This window comes from Cannabis sativa, chromosome 3, assembly GCF_029168945.1.
Source record: "Cannabis sativa cultivar Pink pepper isolate KNU-18-1 chromosome 3, ASM2916894v1, whole genome shotgun sequence".
In the NCBI taxonomy this organism is placed as follows: domain Eukaryota; kingdom Viridiplantae; phylum Streptophyta; class Magnoliopsida; order Rosales; family Cannabaceae; genus Cannabis; species Cannabis sativa.
Window position 1 is genome coordinate 20466775 of NC_083603.1, and position 15976 is coordinate 20482750.

Below are 15976 nucleotides of genomic sequence, written 5' to 3' on the forward strand. Positions count from 1 at the left end.
TTTATTTTTGGAGGTAAACTCCAAATTTTTCCTCTATTTTCAATTTTGTACCTTAAGTACCGTAATGAGCCTTCTATGGCACAATTAGCACTCTCTCTCTCTCGTCTTCTTCCCCAAATTAAACTCTGTCTCAGCTTTCTCTCACAACGTAATCAGCTCACCTCACAGTCTCCACCTATCCTCACCCCGACAGACTCAACCCACCCAACCATAACCTCTGCTTCACACACAACGGCGACATTTTGCGTAAATGACAGGAAAAGGTTGAAGGCTTCTCTTATTAAAATTACCAAGCAAGCAACTCAGAAGTAGCAGGAGAGAGAGAGAGAGAGAGAGAGAGAGAGAGAGAGAGAGAGAGAGAGAGAGAGTGTGGAGTGTCGAGGTAGAAGAAGATGTTGTTCCAGGTAGGAGGACAAGGGACTCGTCCCACCTTCTTCGAGATGACGGCGGCTCAATAGCTTCCGGCCAGTCTTCGCAAACCCAACTTTTCATTTTTCAACACACTTTGTTTTCTCTACAGAATTTTTATTTCTGAATTTCTGACTAAGAACGGAAGCTGAAAGAAAGAAAAAGAAATATTATTGCCTATTGTAGTGCACTTCTGGTTCAATTTCAATATTCTTGCTTTGCCCAGTTGCCCAATTCGTAATAGCTTTCTAATTATGTATATATTGCTTTTGATTGTTAGCAATTGAAGCACTGCGATTAACTTAGCTCCATTGTTAAGGGTTGTGTGTCATTGTACTTTGTACTGGTATTGGCTTTGAGAAGACCCTTTCTTCATAAGGTTTTAGACTATGAAGATGAATTCTTTGCTTTGTTGATGCTTGTTCTTGAGACTCATAGCTTACGGACTACAGATTAATCTTTCTAGATTTCTCTCATTCATAAGCTTTTTTTTTTTTTTTTGAACAAATGAAGAATCCATATAATTCTTAAAATCTCAAGAACACATAATCCAGCAGATGGGAGAGCAAAAACAAAATTACCAGACCTCATTAAGTCTAATGGTTTACATGAAAATAAACTAGTAAATAAAAAGAAAACTTCTACTGACAAAATTCAAGAGCGTTTTTGGGTGACCTTCACTAATCACTTCTTGGTTTTCTTGGAAACCTCTGTTTGTTGGGGTGCAGGTGTGGGTGCAGCAGGTGCCTTTTCTCCAGGTCCCTGTGCAAACCGCTCCTCACGACAGGCAAGCTTTCTCTCCCTGCTTGCCTTGTTCTTAGCACGCTTAGCCTCAAATTGGTCAGACAAAGTCTTTTCTCTGGCCTTCTCAGCCTTAGACTTGTGAATAGTCTCCATGAGCACTCTCTTGTTCTTAAATACATTACCCTTAACCTTCATGTACATGTCATGGTACACGTGCTTGTCAATTTTCTTCGACTCACGGTACTTGCGAAGCAAACGCCTAAGTACACGCATTCTCCTCATCCATAGGATTTTAGTGGGGAGCCTAGCCTCTCTGGTACCCTCATTCATAAGCTTTCCTTTTGCAAAACATAAAAGAAAAAACTATGTGGCAAGTGTGCTATTCTGTCTTGAGTAACCCAATCAATTCTATAAATAAAGTTTAGTATTATTGGCCTGAAACTCATTTCTTTTGCTCCCCTCACATTCTCTTTAGATGCTTCTTTTGCTGAATCCTTATATGGCTTACGAAGGAGAGCTGTAGATATTAAAGTCAAGAAGGACAATACTCATTTGAACTCAGGTAGTGGGATTCACCACTCTGGGTTAAAAAGGCGTCAGAAAGTTCTTTCAGTAGTATTTCTGGTACATTGTTCTTTCTTTCTGCAATATGTTTTGTCACAAGCTTCATGATTGGTATTTTTTCCTTTAATTGGATATTCTTGTAAATGTTCCATTCAAGAGTATCAATCAGCCTTTTTTATGTAAGAATTATTATCAACATTCTATTTCTGTGGCTAGCCTGTATAAAAAATTGTGAAATGAATATTTGTAGGTTATACTGCCATATTTGAAATCAAGATTGCATTCAATCTACAACAGAGAAAGGGATGCCACACTTCAAGCAACTTTATGGGGACATGAGGATGAAAGATTTAATGATATTAACACAACTGATAGAGGGGATGACTCTCTTGTTTCAAGTGCAACCACTGTGACAGAATCATCGCTTAGAGCACAGCTGTTGAAGAAGATCCAGAGAATTATAGGGGCTTGCTACCCATGGGTTCACGCTAGTAGCGAAGGTGTGTAGGCATAAATTTTCTGAGAAATTCTGTTTATTTTACTTCAGTGCCAGGAGTTATTATATATATGTGCAAACAGAAAAAATATTACTTAATTTGTTTGGTAGATCTGAAGTTCTTTCGGGGATTCGTGTAGTAACTTTTGTTAAAACAATCCTTTATGAGCTATATTTTTCTTGGCAGGGTTGTCATTTTCATATCAATTGTTATCTTTGTTGGATGCAACGGGATTCTATTCCTTAGGATTGCATGCACTTGGTATCCATGTCTGCCCAGCTACTGGACAAGAGCTGGTAAGATGCTTTCAGTCTTCTCGTCTTCGAATCAATGTGTTTGCACACATGTCTATCTTCATAAGAGTTAGAAGCTTAATTTTGACTCAATCTTCTTTCTATGAGTACTGTTCATCTACATTTTCGTTCCGGTTATATATATTTTCTTTTTCCTATTTATTTGCTCCAAAATGTTCAATTGTTCAATGTTGAATTATTTTTGAAATCAGAGTTGTAATTTTGTTTTGGATTGCCTACAAAGTTATGAGAAAATAAGTTATTCTCACTGTTTTGATGAATATGCACATAGGGTATTGTTGTGGGGCTTGATAATTTGGATGGTGTAATTCGTATAATAAGAGAATCTTCAAGCAATGCAGTTGCAACAGTTGGTCTAAAAAATGGTAAGCTTTCCATGCTCTTACATTTCATATAAATAAGTTGGGTAAACTAATTTAAGAGAATTATTGATGGCTTTCCCTTAATTTTGTCATCAAGAGTTTGATAATAGAGGTTGATATAGTAGTGACTTTAGTGTTGGTGCTTGGTGGGGTCTATATCATACCAATCATTGCTCACTACTCATTATTAAATGAGGCTACATTTGAGGAAATTTCCTAGCTATATTCAGCAGCAGCCACTCAAACATCTATTATTGGCAATGACGTCACTGTTATGTTGTTGTTGTAGTTGTTGTTGTAGTCTTATTCTTCTTCTCTGTTCGGATTCTTAAATCTTCATTGTTTGCAAGGACTTTATACTAATAAATGTAATTCTCTGCAGAGGAAAAAGTTTATCAATGAAAGTGAATCCTTAAGGGAGCGAATTTCAAAATTAGAGGAACTTTTGTAAAGCAAGTAGAATATGTTAGAGGTATATATTTACTATTCAAGCAATAAATAAATTTTGCCGCACTAATTAATTTTGTTTCTTAACTTTGCAGGCATATCATGAAGTATTATCTTTCAATATTATTTGGTGATAGTATTTAGTGTAGTTCACTTTTAAGGTATATAGGAACTTGTTCATCTGCTAAACCAGACATATACATCGAAATAGAAGCATCAAAGTAGGGGCATATATGCTTTACTGATTTTTCAGGTGAGATTTTATAGTACTGTTATATTATGTTTATCTCCTCTCACTGCTGTAGATCCCTCTCTGTTGCAAGATAATGCAGAGTGGAACTTTCATAATGGCTAAATTGTAGTGACAGCTATGTATTGCTGCTGATTTTAATAATTTTTCTATAATTCTTTCACAGATCATGCCTACAGATGCTCAGAGGATGTTTTAAGAGTTTGAGGGGTTTGTGCTTCTAGCTTCTGAGTTGGTGCCAGATTAGGATAGAGGCTTCACATTCTTTTTTATGTTTGTTTGCCTAATTTAGTGTTAGTTTTTTTTTTTTATTCATTTAGTTTGGTTTGTATTGGGGTAACTTTTTTCTATTTTCCATGTTGGCAACTCTGATTCATGGAGTTTGTTGTTGTAGTTCATAGACAATACAATTCAAGCAAGGATTATGTAATTGAATTTTTTATGATTGTCATTGTAATTTTTATGTAATGAGTAAATGTGTTCAATATTATTTAAATATAGCTTTTTGAATAATTTGTTTTTATTATATAATTTAAATGAATATATTTTAAATTAAAAGAAAAATAATAATTAGTTTTTATGACTAAATATTAGTCACTGAATAATTAATTTATGTAATTCTTTATTTATTATTGCCAACTAAATTATTTAGTCACAAAATATTAGCTTTTTCGTGACTAAATTTTAGTTGTTAAAGTTTACTTTTTTGGTTGTTGAAAGTGCATATTGGTATTTATGTGATCAATACATCAATCTTACTGTGATTAACTCTAATATATTTTGTAACTAAATTTTAGTTATAGAAAATAACATTATTTGTGACTAAATATATTAGTCACCAAATCTCTTCTACGATCGACATTCAGCGACTAAATGGTGACTAAAAATAATTAGTTACAAAAAATTTTGGGTGACTAATTAATGAGTTTTAATGACCAAAAAACTAGTCAGGGAAAATGGGTTTTTTTTTGTAGTATTGTCAGCTACTTGAAATATGTTTGACATTGATAGGAACTGGTTATTTGTTTCTGATGGTTCATCTTCATATTCTATGTCTTGATACGATGGCTAGTTTGTAATTTGTAAAACCAGTTTCTGAACATCTGTGTTTTGTGTTACTACTCCAGTGTCAGCGAATCGTAGTGGATTTAGTAGCATTGCATGTTGTTGAATTGTTGTGATACAAAGTGGAGAGTCGCTCACTCCAGGCTGCTTCTTTCTTAGTTCAATGTAAAACAATAGTTAGGTGTTACTTATAATCTTCATTGGTGATGAACTTGGGGTTAGCTAGTAGTGCATTTAAATTGGTGTGTTGCAGTTGATCTCATTCTTTACCAATTCAACTAATTCTTTTAGAGAACAATTTGTTGGTATTAGCAGTCCAATCATTGTCTAGTCCTGGTAGTTATTTTCATATGTCCAATATCCTCCATATTGAATAACACACATGATTGTTTCCATTCATGAATAAATTACAACATATCATTTGTTTGTTTTTTTTTTTTTAAAAAAATACCAGTTTCGTATGCATCTTTATAAAAAAAAGAGTGTCGTTTGTTGTAGTGTTATTATTTAAGTTATGGTAAGCGTTTTTTTTTTTTTTTAATTATGTTCAGTTGTATAAAGTATATTGTCCAATAGTGTAATTTATCTAAATGGTTTCGTATTTGATTTATTTCAGTATTCAATGCAAGTTTATTTACAAATTTATAGTTTTTTATGTGATATTATATAGTACGTACTTATATATATATTAAAAATTATAGCTTTACAATAATTTATATATACATTTTGTTTTTTTATAGGATGATATGAAATATGTTATGATAAATATAAGAATGAGGTGTTTTAAATTTTGCATAATGCATATATATAAAATCATTGAATATATCATGAAAAGATGATCATTTATTTGCATTATATCTAACTTTGTAATATGTGTAGATAGGATGATGTGAATTTCTCTTGAATATTCTTCAATTGTTGCTGCCGATGATGAATATTGAAGATGAGTTTGATTGTTGTTATAAGATTTGATTTGTACAGATTGATTTTTGGAGAATTGATTGATCGGTGTGGAGAAGATGTTGATCGATGCTTGCAGAGTTCGATCGAAGAGAATTTGATTGCGATTTTGATTGCATGTGCGATCGAAGAGAGAAGAATTGAGAGTGTGAGAGAGAGAAGCTATCGTGAAATTGTAGAGAGAAAAAAAAGTGTAGAGAGTGCTTTTAGCTATTCTATTTATGGTTAGTTTTTAAATTTAAAGGAAAAAAATCTAATTTGATTTTTAGTATTTTTTATGGTATTAGAAATGTCATTTATGATATTTGTTTATTTTTTTGTTTTGAATGCCATATTTAGTGGCATTAAATTTTTTTTTGTTATATATATATATATGTAAACTATAACATATGTTTCGTAAATAGTCCATAATAAAATGATAAATATATGTTTGATTTTTTTTTTTTTTTTTAAAAGTAGATTAGTCTATTTATACTTTTTTTTTTTTAAAAAAAAATTAGCATATTCATTGAAACTTGAAAACAAATTAAACCTCATATTCATTACAAAATAAGTTCATAGGTATAATGGAGATACTCATAACAGTTACGAACAAACGCCACGATATCATAGCCTAATGTAATTATCAATCTCTCATTTGGCTCTCCCTCCATTGAGGGATGAATACACTAGAATTACTTTTCAGTCAACCACTTGGCAGCCACCCTAATCAATTCACCCAGATATTTGTAATTGAAATAATACTCATGACATTGGAAAACTATTACAAAAGTTCAATGGAAAACATAAATTCCATTTCAAAGCCTACTATACCCAACCAAACGTGCTGTTATTACATTCTTGGCCGACCACTAATTTTGGTCTTCACATCCCTAATGAATTGACACAAATTTTTCTCTGATGATCCATCTTGAGCTAAGCTATTCTTTATTATCTCCTTCACCTTTGTTATTTTCACCCTCAATTCATCAGATGATTTTCCACACATCAGATTGTTGATTTTCTCTGCAACTTCAAACTTATCCAATGGTTTCTTGTCACAAAGATTGACCCCAATCCTCCAATCATCAACTAACAACTTCCTATTAGTCAATTGATCAGTCTTCAACGGAAAACATAACATTGGGACACCATGCCACACACTTTCCAACACTGAATTCCAACCACAATGTGTTAAAAATCCTCCTATTGCAAAGTGCGAGATCACTTGAATTTGGTTGGTCCATGTCACTATTAAACCTCGACCTTTCACCTCATTTTCAAATCCATTTGGTAAAACATATGGCTCTTCATAACTAGTTGCATCAGGACGAAGAACCCATATGAAATTCACCTTGCTAAGCACAAGCCCGTGAGCAATTTCGTCAATTTCTTCCTTTCCACATGGAACAAAGCTACCGAATGAGATGTACAAGACCGATTTAGGGAGCTTGGAGTTGAGCCACTCAGTGCAATCTAACTCGGGCTTGATGCTGGTTGGCACAAGAGAATTGGTGAAACCTGATGGAAATAGTGGGCCGATTGCAAACATGGGCTGCTTCTCTTGAATGGCCGAAATAGGCTCAAACTCAAGCTCATGAACAGTGTTGCAAAGAATGATATCTGCCCTTTTCACACTTTCGAATGCGTTGTTTAAGACACGATGCATATTGGTGGAGACATCAAGTTCTCCAATGTAACAAGGCATGTCATTTGGTTCAATAGCCTTGATCCCCGGGATGTAAGCAACAATGTCCTCTCTATTATCTATTTACAACAAACGACACAAAAATCCTTACTTCATAAACAAAACGACAGCCTAATTTGATTCAATAATAATAATAATAATAAAAAAGAATAATTAGCATTTTTGCCATTTGAACTTTCGGCACTACCTGATTTTACCCCCTAAAATATAACAGTTACATATTTATGCTCCTTTCGTTAGGTTCCGTTTATTTTACCATTAAAAATTAGTATTTTTATCCCTTGAACTTTAACTAATACAAAATTTTTGCCAGTTTTTTTAAAAAATAATTATTCAAAAAAAAAAAAAAAAAAAACAAGGAAGGATAAATTAGTTTACATACTGTGAGATGCGCCGTAGTGGCCATTTATTTTGAGGAGGTCCAAGTGATAGTAGAGAGAGAAGACTAGAGCAGGCTCAGTCCAAAACGACACAGAAACAAGGTCGTATTTCTTTGCTAATGTTGTTTGCCAGTCGTGAAAAGTATCGGCGATCAAGACAGAAACCGGTGGATCGGCCGATTCGACTAGGTGTCCAACGAGTTTGTCCATTTGAACCGGCAAATAACCCATGTGACCCTCTAGTAAGTAGCGTTCATGGTTAAGCAATCTGTCAAAAGATAAAGGAAAACCATCACTAACCGTTCTGTACCGAATATCCATACCAACCTCGCGTGCCCCAGCGAAGATGTCGACGACATTGTTATCTATGTCGTTTTGGGAGGTGCTGGGGAGAGACTTAGTTATATGATGGTGGATCACTTGAGTGTTGACAAAGGTGATGGTGAACCCCTTAGATGCTAGCTTGATTGCTAGATGGACGGCTGGGATAACGTGGCCTTGTAGGGGAATGGGAAAAACAATGGCGTGTAGGGGTTTTGGGGTTGTGGTAGTCTCCTTCGCCTCCATTGCAGCTCTCTTCTATCTTACATGTAATATATAAATACTTATAAACGCTTATATATATATATATATATATATATAATATCCCAGGCAACTATTGGGAGATCCTGGTTCTGCCGTGTTGGTGGATACATGTTCAACTATTCAAGGCAGTTAAATTATGTTGCTCACAACTTAGCCAATTGGGTTTTATCTACTTCAAGTTCTGGGTTGGTGGATGTTCCTCCCTACCAGACAATGATTGCAATCTGCGCAGTACAACACTCTTGCTTTTTATTATGTACCACACAATATACACTTTTGAAAAAGAGAAAGCTAAACATTACCCAGCTGGACCACTACTTACTTTACATCTCTCTAGAAGTTGCAATATAATTTTAAAATATTATTAGTTTTATTATTTGATTGAGATAAAATTAATTAAAAAATGTGTATATTCTGTTCAGTATGAAACCTTGATAAAATATAAGAACTCATAAGCCTCATCCACGTAAAGATAGCATTTTTGTTAAGCATATTATTTAGCACCATATATATATAATACAGTTCATGAATGATTATCTTTATTAATGGTTCAAACCAGATTAATTAATACCATATTCCTACCAGGCATATTCTTTTCATTTTCTTCCTTCAGTATATGTACTCTTTTGCACCATCATATGCTATAGTCCCAATACTCAATATCATTATATGCTATGTTGGTTCGGTATAAAACTTCGATAATCAGTGTTTTCTATCTCAAATTGAATCTATTTTAATCTCTCTCTCTCTCTCTCTCTCTATATATATATATATATATATATTCTAAAAGTTGGGCTTAGAAAAAGCATGGAAAATCTGAGAAAGTCTGATATACCTACCCAGTCTAACTACTCATCATCACAATCACATATATATTGTGGCTAAAATTTACTTATATATATTGATAAAGATATAGTACAACAAAATTTACTTTTAGTCACAACAAAATTTGTGGCTAAAATTAAAAAAATTGTGACTAATTATAAATTACTATTCTTATGTTGTGGCTGAAAAATCCATGGCTAAATGTATTAGTCACAAAAATTACAATTTGTTGTGACTAAATGTATTTTTAGTCACAATACTTGTTGTGACTAAAATTAAATTAGTGACAACTTGTGTCTAAATACTATGTTTTAGTCACAAATAATTATTTGTTGTGACTAAAAGTCACATTTAGTCACAAAAAATTTATGTTGTGACTAAAAAATTATCACTAAAAGTAACAGTTTTTTGTAGAGGCTAAACATAAATACATAACGCAAGTTTTAGTATCGAAATAGACTTTTGTAACTTAATATATCCAAGTTTTAGTATCGTCTGTTTTGCACGTCACATACTAATATGAAACTAAAGGAGAAGGGAAATGCTAAAGGCAAAGGAAAAGAAATTTGAGAAGAGGATGTGGATCTTTTGGAGCAGTCTTTTTGTTTTTTTTTTTCTTTAGATAACTGGTTTTAGTAATGAATATGATACTTAACGGTTTAAATGTTTATATTTCAATTTTGTTATTTTGGATGTGTTATTTCAAAAACACTATGTTATATCCTAAAATTGGTTTTTATAGAGTAGTTTTGTGTTGAATTTTTCATTTTTTTTAAAACCTATTTTTGTAGATAATTCATTTATTTTTTTTTAGATAAAACTGGTTTTATAATATTGTTTATTACTTTATTAGAAATTTGTGAAAATAGTTTTTTTTCACTTGTTATGTATTGTGGGTGTTTTTTTTTTTTTTGTTTATTAATTTGGTTATAAGTTATTTTTTGTTTTGTTTAATGTTGTTTGTAGGATATGGTATGTTTTGCGGGTACTAGTAGATACATATTATTCAAATTTTAAGGTATCAATATTTTGTAATTTTAATTATATGTTCATAACCAGTTTCTTTAATTTATTAATATTTATAGTAAATATGATAATTATATACTATTTATCTTGATGAAATTTTAAAAAAATATTTTTTAAATGCCTTAATATCAAAACATCTATTTTTCTCTCTAGAAAAACAAATAAAATAAAATAAAAAATTCTTTTTTTAAAGCAATTTTTTGAAATGTGATAGGAATTATCCTATCAAAACTGATATTAAACAATTAAAGGAAAGAACAGAGGAATAGTTGAAGAAAATTGGGTTTATATTCATATAATAACCAGGAATTTCGAGAGCCTGGACCCTCCTTACAAGAGACAATACAATCTCTATCTCCCACTACAGTAAAAGGAAACTCTTATTTATACTTAGTCCCTAGGACTTAAGGTGCACCCTAGCACTATCCGAATAATACTCAAATAACATAATTAGAGAATTGTATCCTCTACAGCACCTTCCTTGAGAGACTTCTTGTTCCTTCTAGCATACACGTATGTTAAGGGAGGTCTATCAATACCGCCGGCCAGAAATCTCACCTTGTCCTCAAGGTGAAATTGAGGAAATTGATCACGAATGACTACAAAATCTTCCCATGTTGCTTCAGATTCTGGTAGATGCTGCCACTTGATGAGAGCTTGGGGGCTGGTTTTGTGGGAGCCGGGGTGGATAGCTAGCAGAGAATTGAGTTCCAGGAGCCATTCCAAGTCATCCGTGAGGCTAGGAGGAAGAGGAGATGCTTGCTGGTGTGGTCCCAAAGCGGTCCGCAGTAAAGAAACATGGAAAACAGGATGGATGGAGGCATCCGGTGGCAGTTGGAGACGGTAGGATGCCTTGCCCACACAAGCTAGCACGGGAAAGGGACTAAAGTACCGAGGAAATAACTTCTCATTAGGCCGTTTGGCCACTGATCGCTAACAGTAAGGGCGAAGTTTCACGTAGACCATGTCGCCTACTTGATATTGGACATCTCGACACTTGCGATCCGTGCGTGCTTTCATGCTTTGTTGTGTGCATAGCAGGTTTTGTTTCAGCAGCTGGAGGACATCGTCGCGGGCCTGGAGCTCTTGCTCAACTGCAGAAACTTTGGCGCTTGCTGGTTCCAAACGGAGGAGGGGCGGTAGGTCTCAATTATAAATAGCTCGAAACAGAGTCATTCCAATGGAAGTACGATGGGAAGTATTATACAAATACTCAGACCAAGGCAACAACTTAACCCACTGGTTGGGTTTGGAACTGACAAAGCAACGTAAATATGTCTCAAGGCAGCGGTTCACTACCTCTGTTTAGCTATCGGATTGCGGGTGATAGGATGTACTATGCTTCAACGAAGTCCCTTGCAACCGAAACAACTCCTTCCAGAACAAGCTGAAAAATATTTTGTCCCTGTCCGATACTATTGAACGAGGAATGCCATGAAGTTTCACAACCTCGCGAACAAACACTTCAGCCACTGTCAATGCAAAAAAGGGATGGCGAAGAGGTATGAAGTGACCATATTTAGTGAGGCGATATAGAGTCGAATCCCTTAGACAACAGAAGACCTGGGATAAAATCCATCGAGATATCCTCCCAAATTCTGTTGGGAATAGGCAATAGTTGTAAAAGACCCACGGAGGATTGAGCGAAGTACTAATTCTGTTGGCACACGGAGCATTCAGCCACGAATTTCTCAACATCGCGCTGCATGCGTCGTTAATAAAAGTAAGCTGCCAAGCATTAGAATGTATTAAACACCCCGGAATGTCCATTGTGGTACTCATGTAAGAGCAAAGAAACAAAAGAGGACGAGGTAGGTAACACCAAGCAGCCACGGAAACCCGTGGACCATCGAGTAATCGCAACAATCATGGCCCTTGGATCGTTCATGCAGCACCTTACATAGGGTGGGATCCGCGACAATCTAGGTCTGTAAGTCTGGAATCGAGAGGAGGTTCGGGACTGAGATGGCTGCGAGAGAAGCAGCAGGCTCAACTCACGATAGAGAATCAGCGGCACGATTATCACCCCCAGGTTTGTACTGGATATCAAAGTCGTATCCCAGAATTTTTGTAAGCCATTTTTGATGTTCCATAGCAACAAGACACTGCTCCAGAAGGTACTTTAAACTGCGTTGATCCGTGTGAACCACAAACTTACGACCCAACAAGTATGGCCTCCATTTTTGAATCGCTAACACAATTGCCATCAATTTCTGTTCATAAACTGATTTCATACGAGCTCTAGGAGATAAGACGCGACTGAAATAGGCTAGAGGACGTCCATATTGCATCAAGACAGCCCCTAGACCAACACCGAACGCATCAGCCTCCAAAACAAATGGAGTATTAAAATCAGGGAGTGCCAAGACAGGCACTGAGCACATTGCTTGCTTCAACCGCTCAAAACCAACCTAAGCTTCCATTGACCAATTAAAGGCATCTTTTTTGAGTTGGTCAGTCAGAGGGCAGGCGATGCTTGTTGGGTTTTATGCCCTAAATAAAACTCCATTTCAATGTAATCTATTTTATTCAACATCAATAAAGAAACAGAAATATTTTTCATTCATTTGTGTATGTTTTTGTTCACCTTATCAATTGCTTGTCTATCTGATTTATAAATTCATGTGAAACCCTTTTCACATACTTGATCCTGTTTATTGTGTTCTCAACACTTTAGAAAGTAAACATGACTATGAGAATAAAGTTTCCTAGATTTATCAGACACAGGGTTTTACTGATATGATCATCTACAACAAGAGTTTACTTGCATTTGGAGAAATGCTATGTTCTTTCCAGAACATTGGTTAAAGTAAAGCTCAGGTTGGATGCATGGAGTATGCATCGGAAGGGACCGATATTGAACTTTGACTTAGATTTATTAAACTTACCGTAAAATCTATTCAAGTCAATATCGCCTAGTTGATCGTAGATCAAATGATCTTAATCCTGTTATGATTAGGCTCAATCTTAAGAGGCTATTCGTGTTCTTTGATTTGTTAGTTAAGCCTACTTTTAGGTCAGGGTGATACGTACATTTTGGGAACACGGTAGTGCAATTGAGTGGGAGCGCTAACATAAACATGGAATCTATAGCTTCTATCTGGCGAATAGTAAGCAAAGGATGATCTCCTTCGAGCTTGACCAAACGAAAATAAATGGTGGAGTACTCATTTCACATAAGCTGAAATATCATTTATACGGGGTCAAGTGTTTTAAGGATAAAATACATAGTAGGGTGTAACGGTAATCTAATCCCTTTACAGTGTATATCATTCATATAAAGGATCATTGATCAAATTAGGATTATAACAATGGATAACTAATGATGTGTCTATATGGTGGAACATATAGAGCATTCTAAATAATGAGAGTACAATTCTAAGTTCTATGCGTGGATTCAACGAAGAATTAATAAGTCAGTGAATTTAGGTAATAAATTCTTGATCTGCTTATTGGAAGCTTAATTATATAGACCCATGGTCTCCCTACTAGTTGAGATAATATTGCTTGTAAGACTCATATAATTGGTTTTGATTAATCAATTATAATTCTCAATTTAGACTATGTCTATTTGTGAATTTTTCACTAAGTAAGGGCGAAATTGTAAAGAAAGAGTTTTAGGGGCATATTTGTTAATTATGATACTTTGTATGATTCAATTAATAAATATGATAAATGACATTATTATTTAATAATTATTTATAGTTATTAAATATTTAAAATTGGCATTTAAATGGTTGAATTAGAAAATTGGCGTTTTTGAGAAAATCAGATGCAAAAGTGATAAAACTGCAAAATTGCAAAAAGTGAGGCCCAAATCCATACTGCCATGGCCGACCACTTTTATAGGAATTATCCTATGATATTTTTATTATTTTAATGCCAAATAATTCAAACCTAACCCTAGTGGAATGCTATAAATAGATAGTGAAGGCTTCAGGAAAATTACACTTCTCATTCAGAAAAACCTGAGCCTTCTCTCTCTACCTTGGCCGCCCACTCTCTCTCTCTCTTCTTCCTTAAGATTTCGAAATACTTAGTGATTAGAGTAGTGCCCACACACAGCAAGTGATACCTCAATCATAGTGAGGAAGATCGTGAAGAAAGACTTTCAGCAAGAAGGGGTTTTAGCACTAAAGAATCAGAGAAAGAGATCCAAGTTCAGATCTTGATAATACTCTGCGACAGAAAGGATACAAGGGTTAGAGATCTGAACGGAAGGAGTCATATTATTCTGCTGCACCCAATGTAAGGTTTACTAAACTTTATATGTGTTTATTTCATCGTTTTAGAAAGTTCATATTTAGGGTGTTAATCAACATACTTGTGAGTAGATCTAAGATCCTGGTAAAATAATTAACAACAATGCTTCCGTAATCCCGGACAAACTTTCAGTAATAGCCAGTGAGCACTAAGAATCCTCGCAATTCCTTGAGCGTTTGGGGAACCGGCCACTGCACCATGGCTTCAATTTTACTGGGATCGGCAACCACTCTGTCTTCCGAAATCACATGCCCGAGATACTCCACTTGTGGTTGGGAAAATATACATTTCTTTCGGTTGGCGTATAGCTTGTGGTCTCGTAGGCGCTGTAAATAAGAATGTCATAAAAAAAACCAGCACGCAATCTCGTGAAAAATCTTTGAATACTTCATTCATAAGAGCTTGAAAAGTGGCTAGTGCATTTGTGAGTCCGAACGGCATCACCAAGAATTCGTAATGTCCTTCATGAGTTCGGAATGCTATTTTTTCAACATCTCGGGCTAACATTCGAATCTGATGGTATCCCAACTTTAAATCCAACTTGGAAAAGTACTTAGCACCATGGAGTTCATCTAACAGTTCCTCGATCACAGGAATGGGAAACTTATCCGCCAATGTTTCTTGATTAAGGGCTCGATAATCGACAAAGAAATGCCAACTGCCATCTTTCTTCTTGACCAGCAATACAGGGCTCGAAAAGGACCTGTACTAGTCTGAATGATACCCACTCGATACATGTCACGGATCATCTGTTCAATCGCATCCTTCTAAATGTGCGCATACTTATATGGGCGAACCGAGATGGGTCCCGTCCCTAGTTTCAAAGTGATCGAATGTTCCCCGAGTGCGGACGGGGGGAAGTCCGGGGGGCATCTCGAAGACATCTTCGTATTGTTCGAGCAACTAAGAAACCAGTGTAGGAATGGGTTGCGTATTGCTGGCTTCATTAGTATTCATTGCTCCCAATTGGAACCAATATCCTTCAGCACCCTTTTCCACTGCTAACACCATGGCTTTCAACAAAATCGGTGACTTACATAGGCTGGGATCTCCCTGTAACGTCATCCAATAGCCAGCCACTTCAAATTTCATAACCATCTTGTGCTAGTTGACTTGCTTATTACCGAGGGTCTCAAGCCATTTGATTCCCAAAATCACATCCGCTCCGCCAAGTTCTAAGGAGAGAAAATCAATCACCGCTCAAATGGCTCACAAGTCAAGTTCCACCTGAGTACAGACCCCTTTCGTTCTCACCTTCCCACCCATTCCCAACAACACTCCATAACAAGTGGTTGCTGTGATTGGAAGACCAGCAGTATTCACTACTTCCATAGACACAAATTTGTGGGTTGCTCCACTGTCAATTAAAACTGTTACCAGTCGCTGCCCAATCTACCCTGCCAACTTCATGGTGTGAGCTGAGGTGATTCCGATGAGCGAGTTTAGTGAGAGAGTGGCTAGTGTTTCCTCAGAGGCAATGGTCTCGCCCGAATCGGGTGAAGGAGGTGGGTTCTCCTCCGTTGGCTCTGTGTCGTCGTCAGGAATGAGGACGATTTGGAGAAGTTTTTGCTCACATTCATGCCCGGGGTGGAATTTCTT

At 35.6% G+C, this 15976-nt stretch overlaps 3 protein-coding genes across 3 annotated transcripts; 1 reads left to right on the top strand and 2 right to left on the bottom strand.

Moving 5' to 3' along the window:
* Window positions 1-966: 966 nt before the first annotated feature.
* Window positions 967-1699, bottom strand: LOC133035668 (large ribosomal subunit protein eL19y-like). The gene has a single exon (XM_061111755.1). The coding sequence runs from the start codon at window positions 1480-1482 to the stop codon at window positions 1093-1095; it is 390 nt and encodes a 129-aa protein (XP_060967738.1). The 5' UTR covers window positions 1483-1699; the 3' UTR covers window positions 967-1092.
* LOC115711267 (peroxisome biogenesis protein 12-like) lies at window positions 1567-4031 on the top strand (the record flags this gene model as incomplete). The annotated part of the gene is made up of 5 exons (XM_061112422.1): window positions 1567-1776; window positions 1967-2216; window positions 2400-2509; window positions 2799-2892; window positions 3753-4031. Coding segments are annotated over 5 exons (705 nt in total), but the record flags the coding sequence as incomplete, so codon positions are not given.
* Window positions 4032-6126: 2095 nt separating this feature from the next.
* Window positions 6127-8496, bottom strand: LOC115709056 (UDP-glycosyltransferase 86A1). The gene is made up of 2 exons (XM_030637084.2): window positions 7681-8496; window positions 6127-7357 (listed from the first exon to the last, which is right to left on the bottom strand). The coding sequence occupies exons 1-2, from the start codon at window positions 8243-8245 to the stop codon at window positions 6444-6446; spliced, it is 1479 nt and encodes a 492-aa protein (XP_030492944.1). The 5' UTR covers window positions 8246-8496; the 3' UTR covers window positions 6127-6443.
* Window positions 8497-15976: the final 7480 nt, after the last annotated feature.

Bases quoted from the DNA above. Each gene is read 5' to 3' on its own strand.
- LOC115709056 (XM_030637084.2), bottom strand. From the start codon at position 8,245: ATGGAGGCGAAGGAGACTACCACAACCCCAAAACCCCTACACGCCATT. The intron at 7,358-7,680 runs GTATGTAAACTA...TGTTGTAAATAG, and splicing joins CCACTACGGCGCATCTCACA to ATAATAGAGAGGACATTGTT.
- LOC133035668 (XM_061111755.1), bottom strand. From the start codon at position 1,482: ATGAATGAGGGTACCAGAGAGGCTAGGCTCCCCACTAAAATCCTATGG.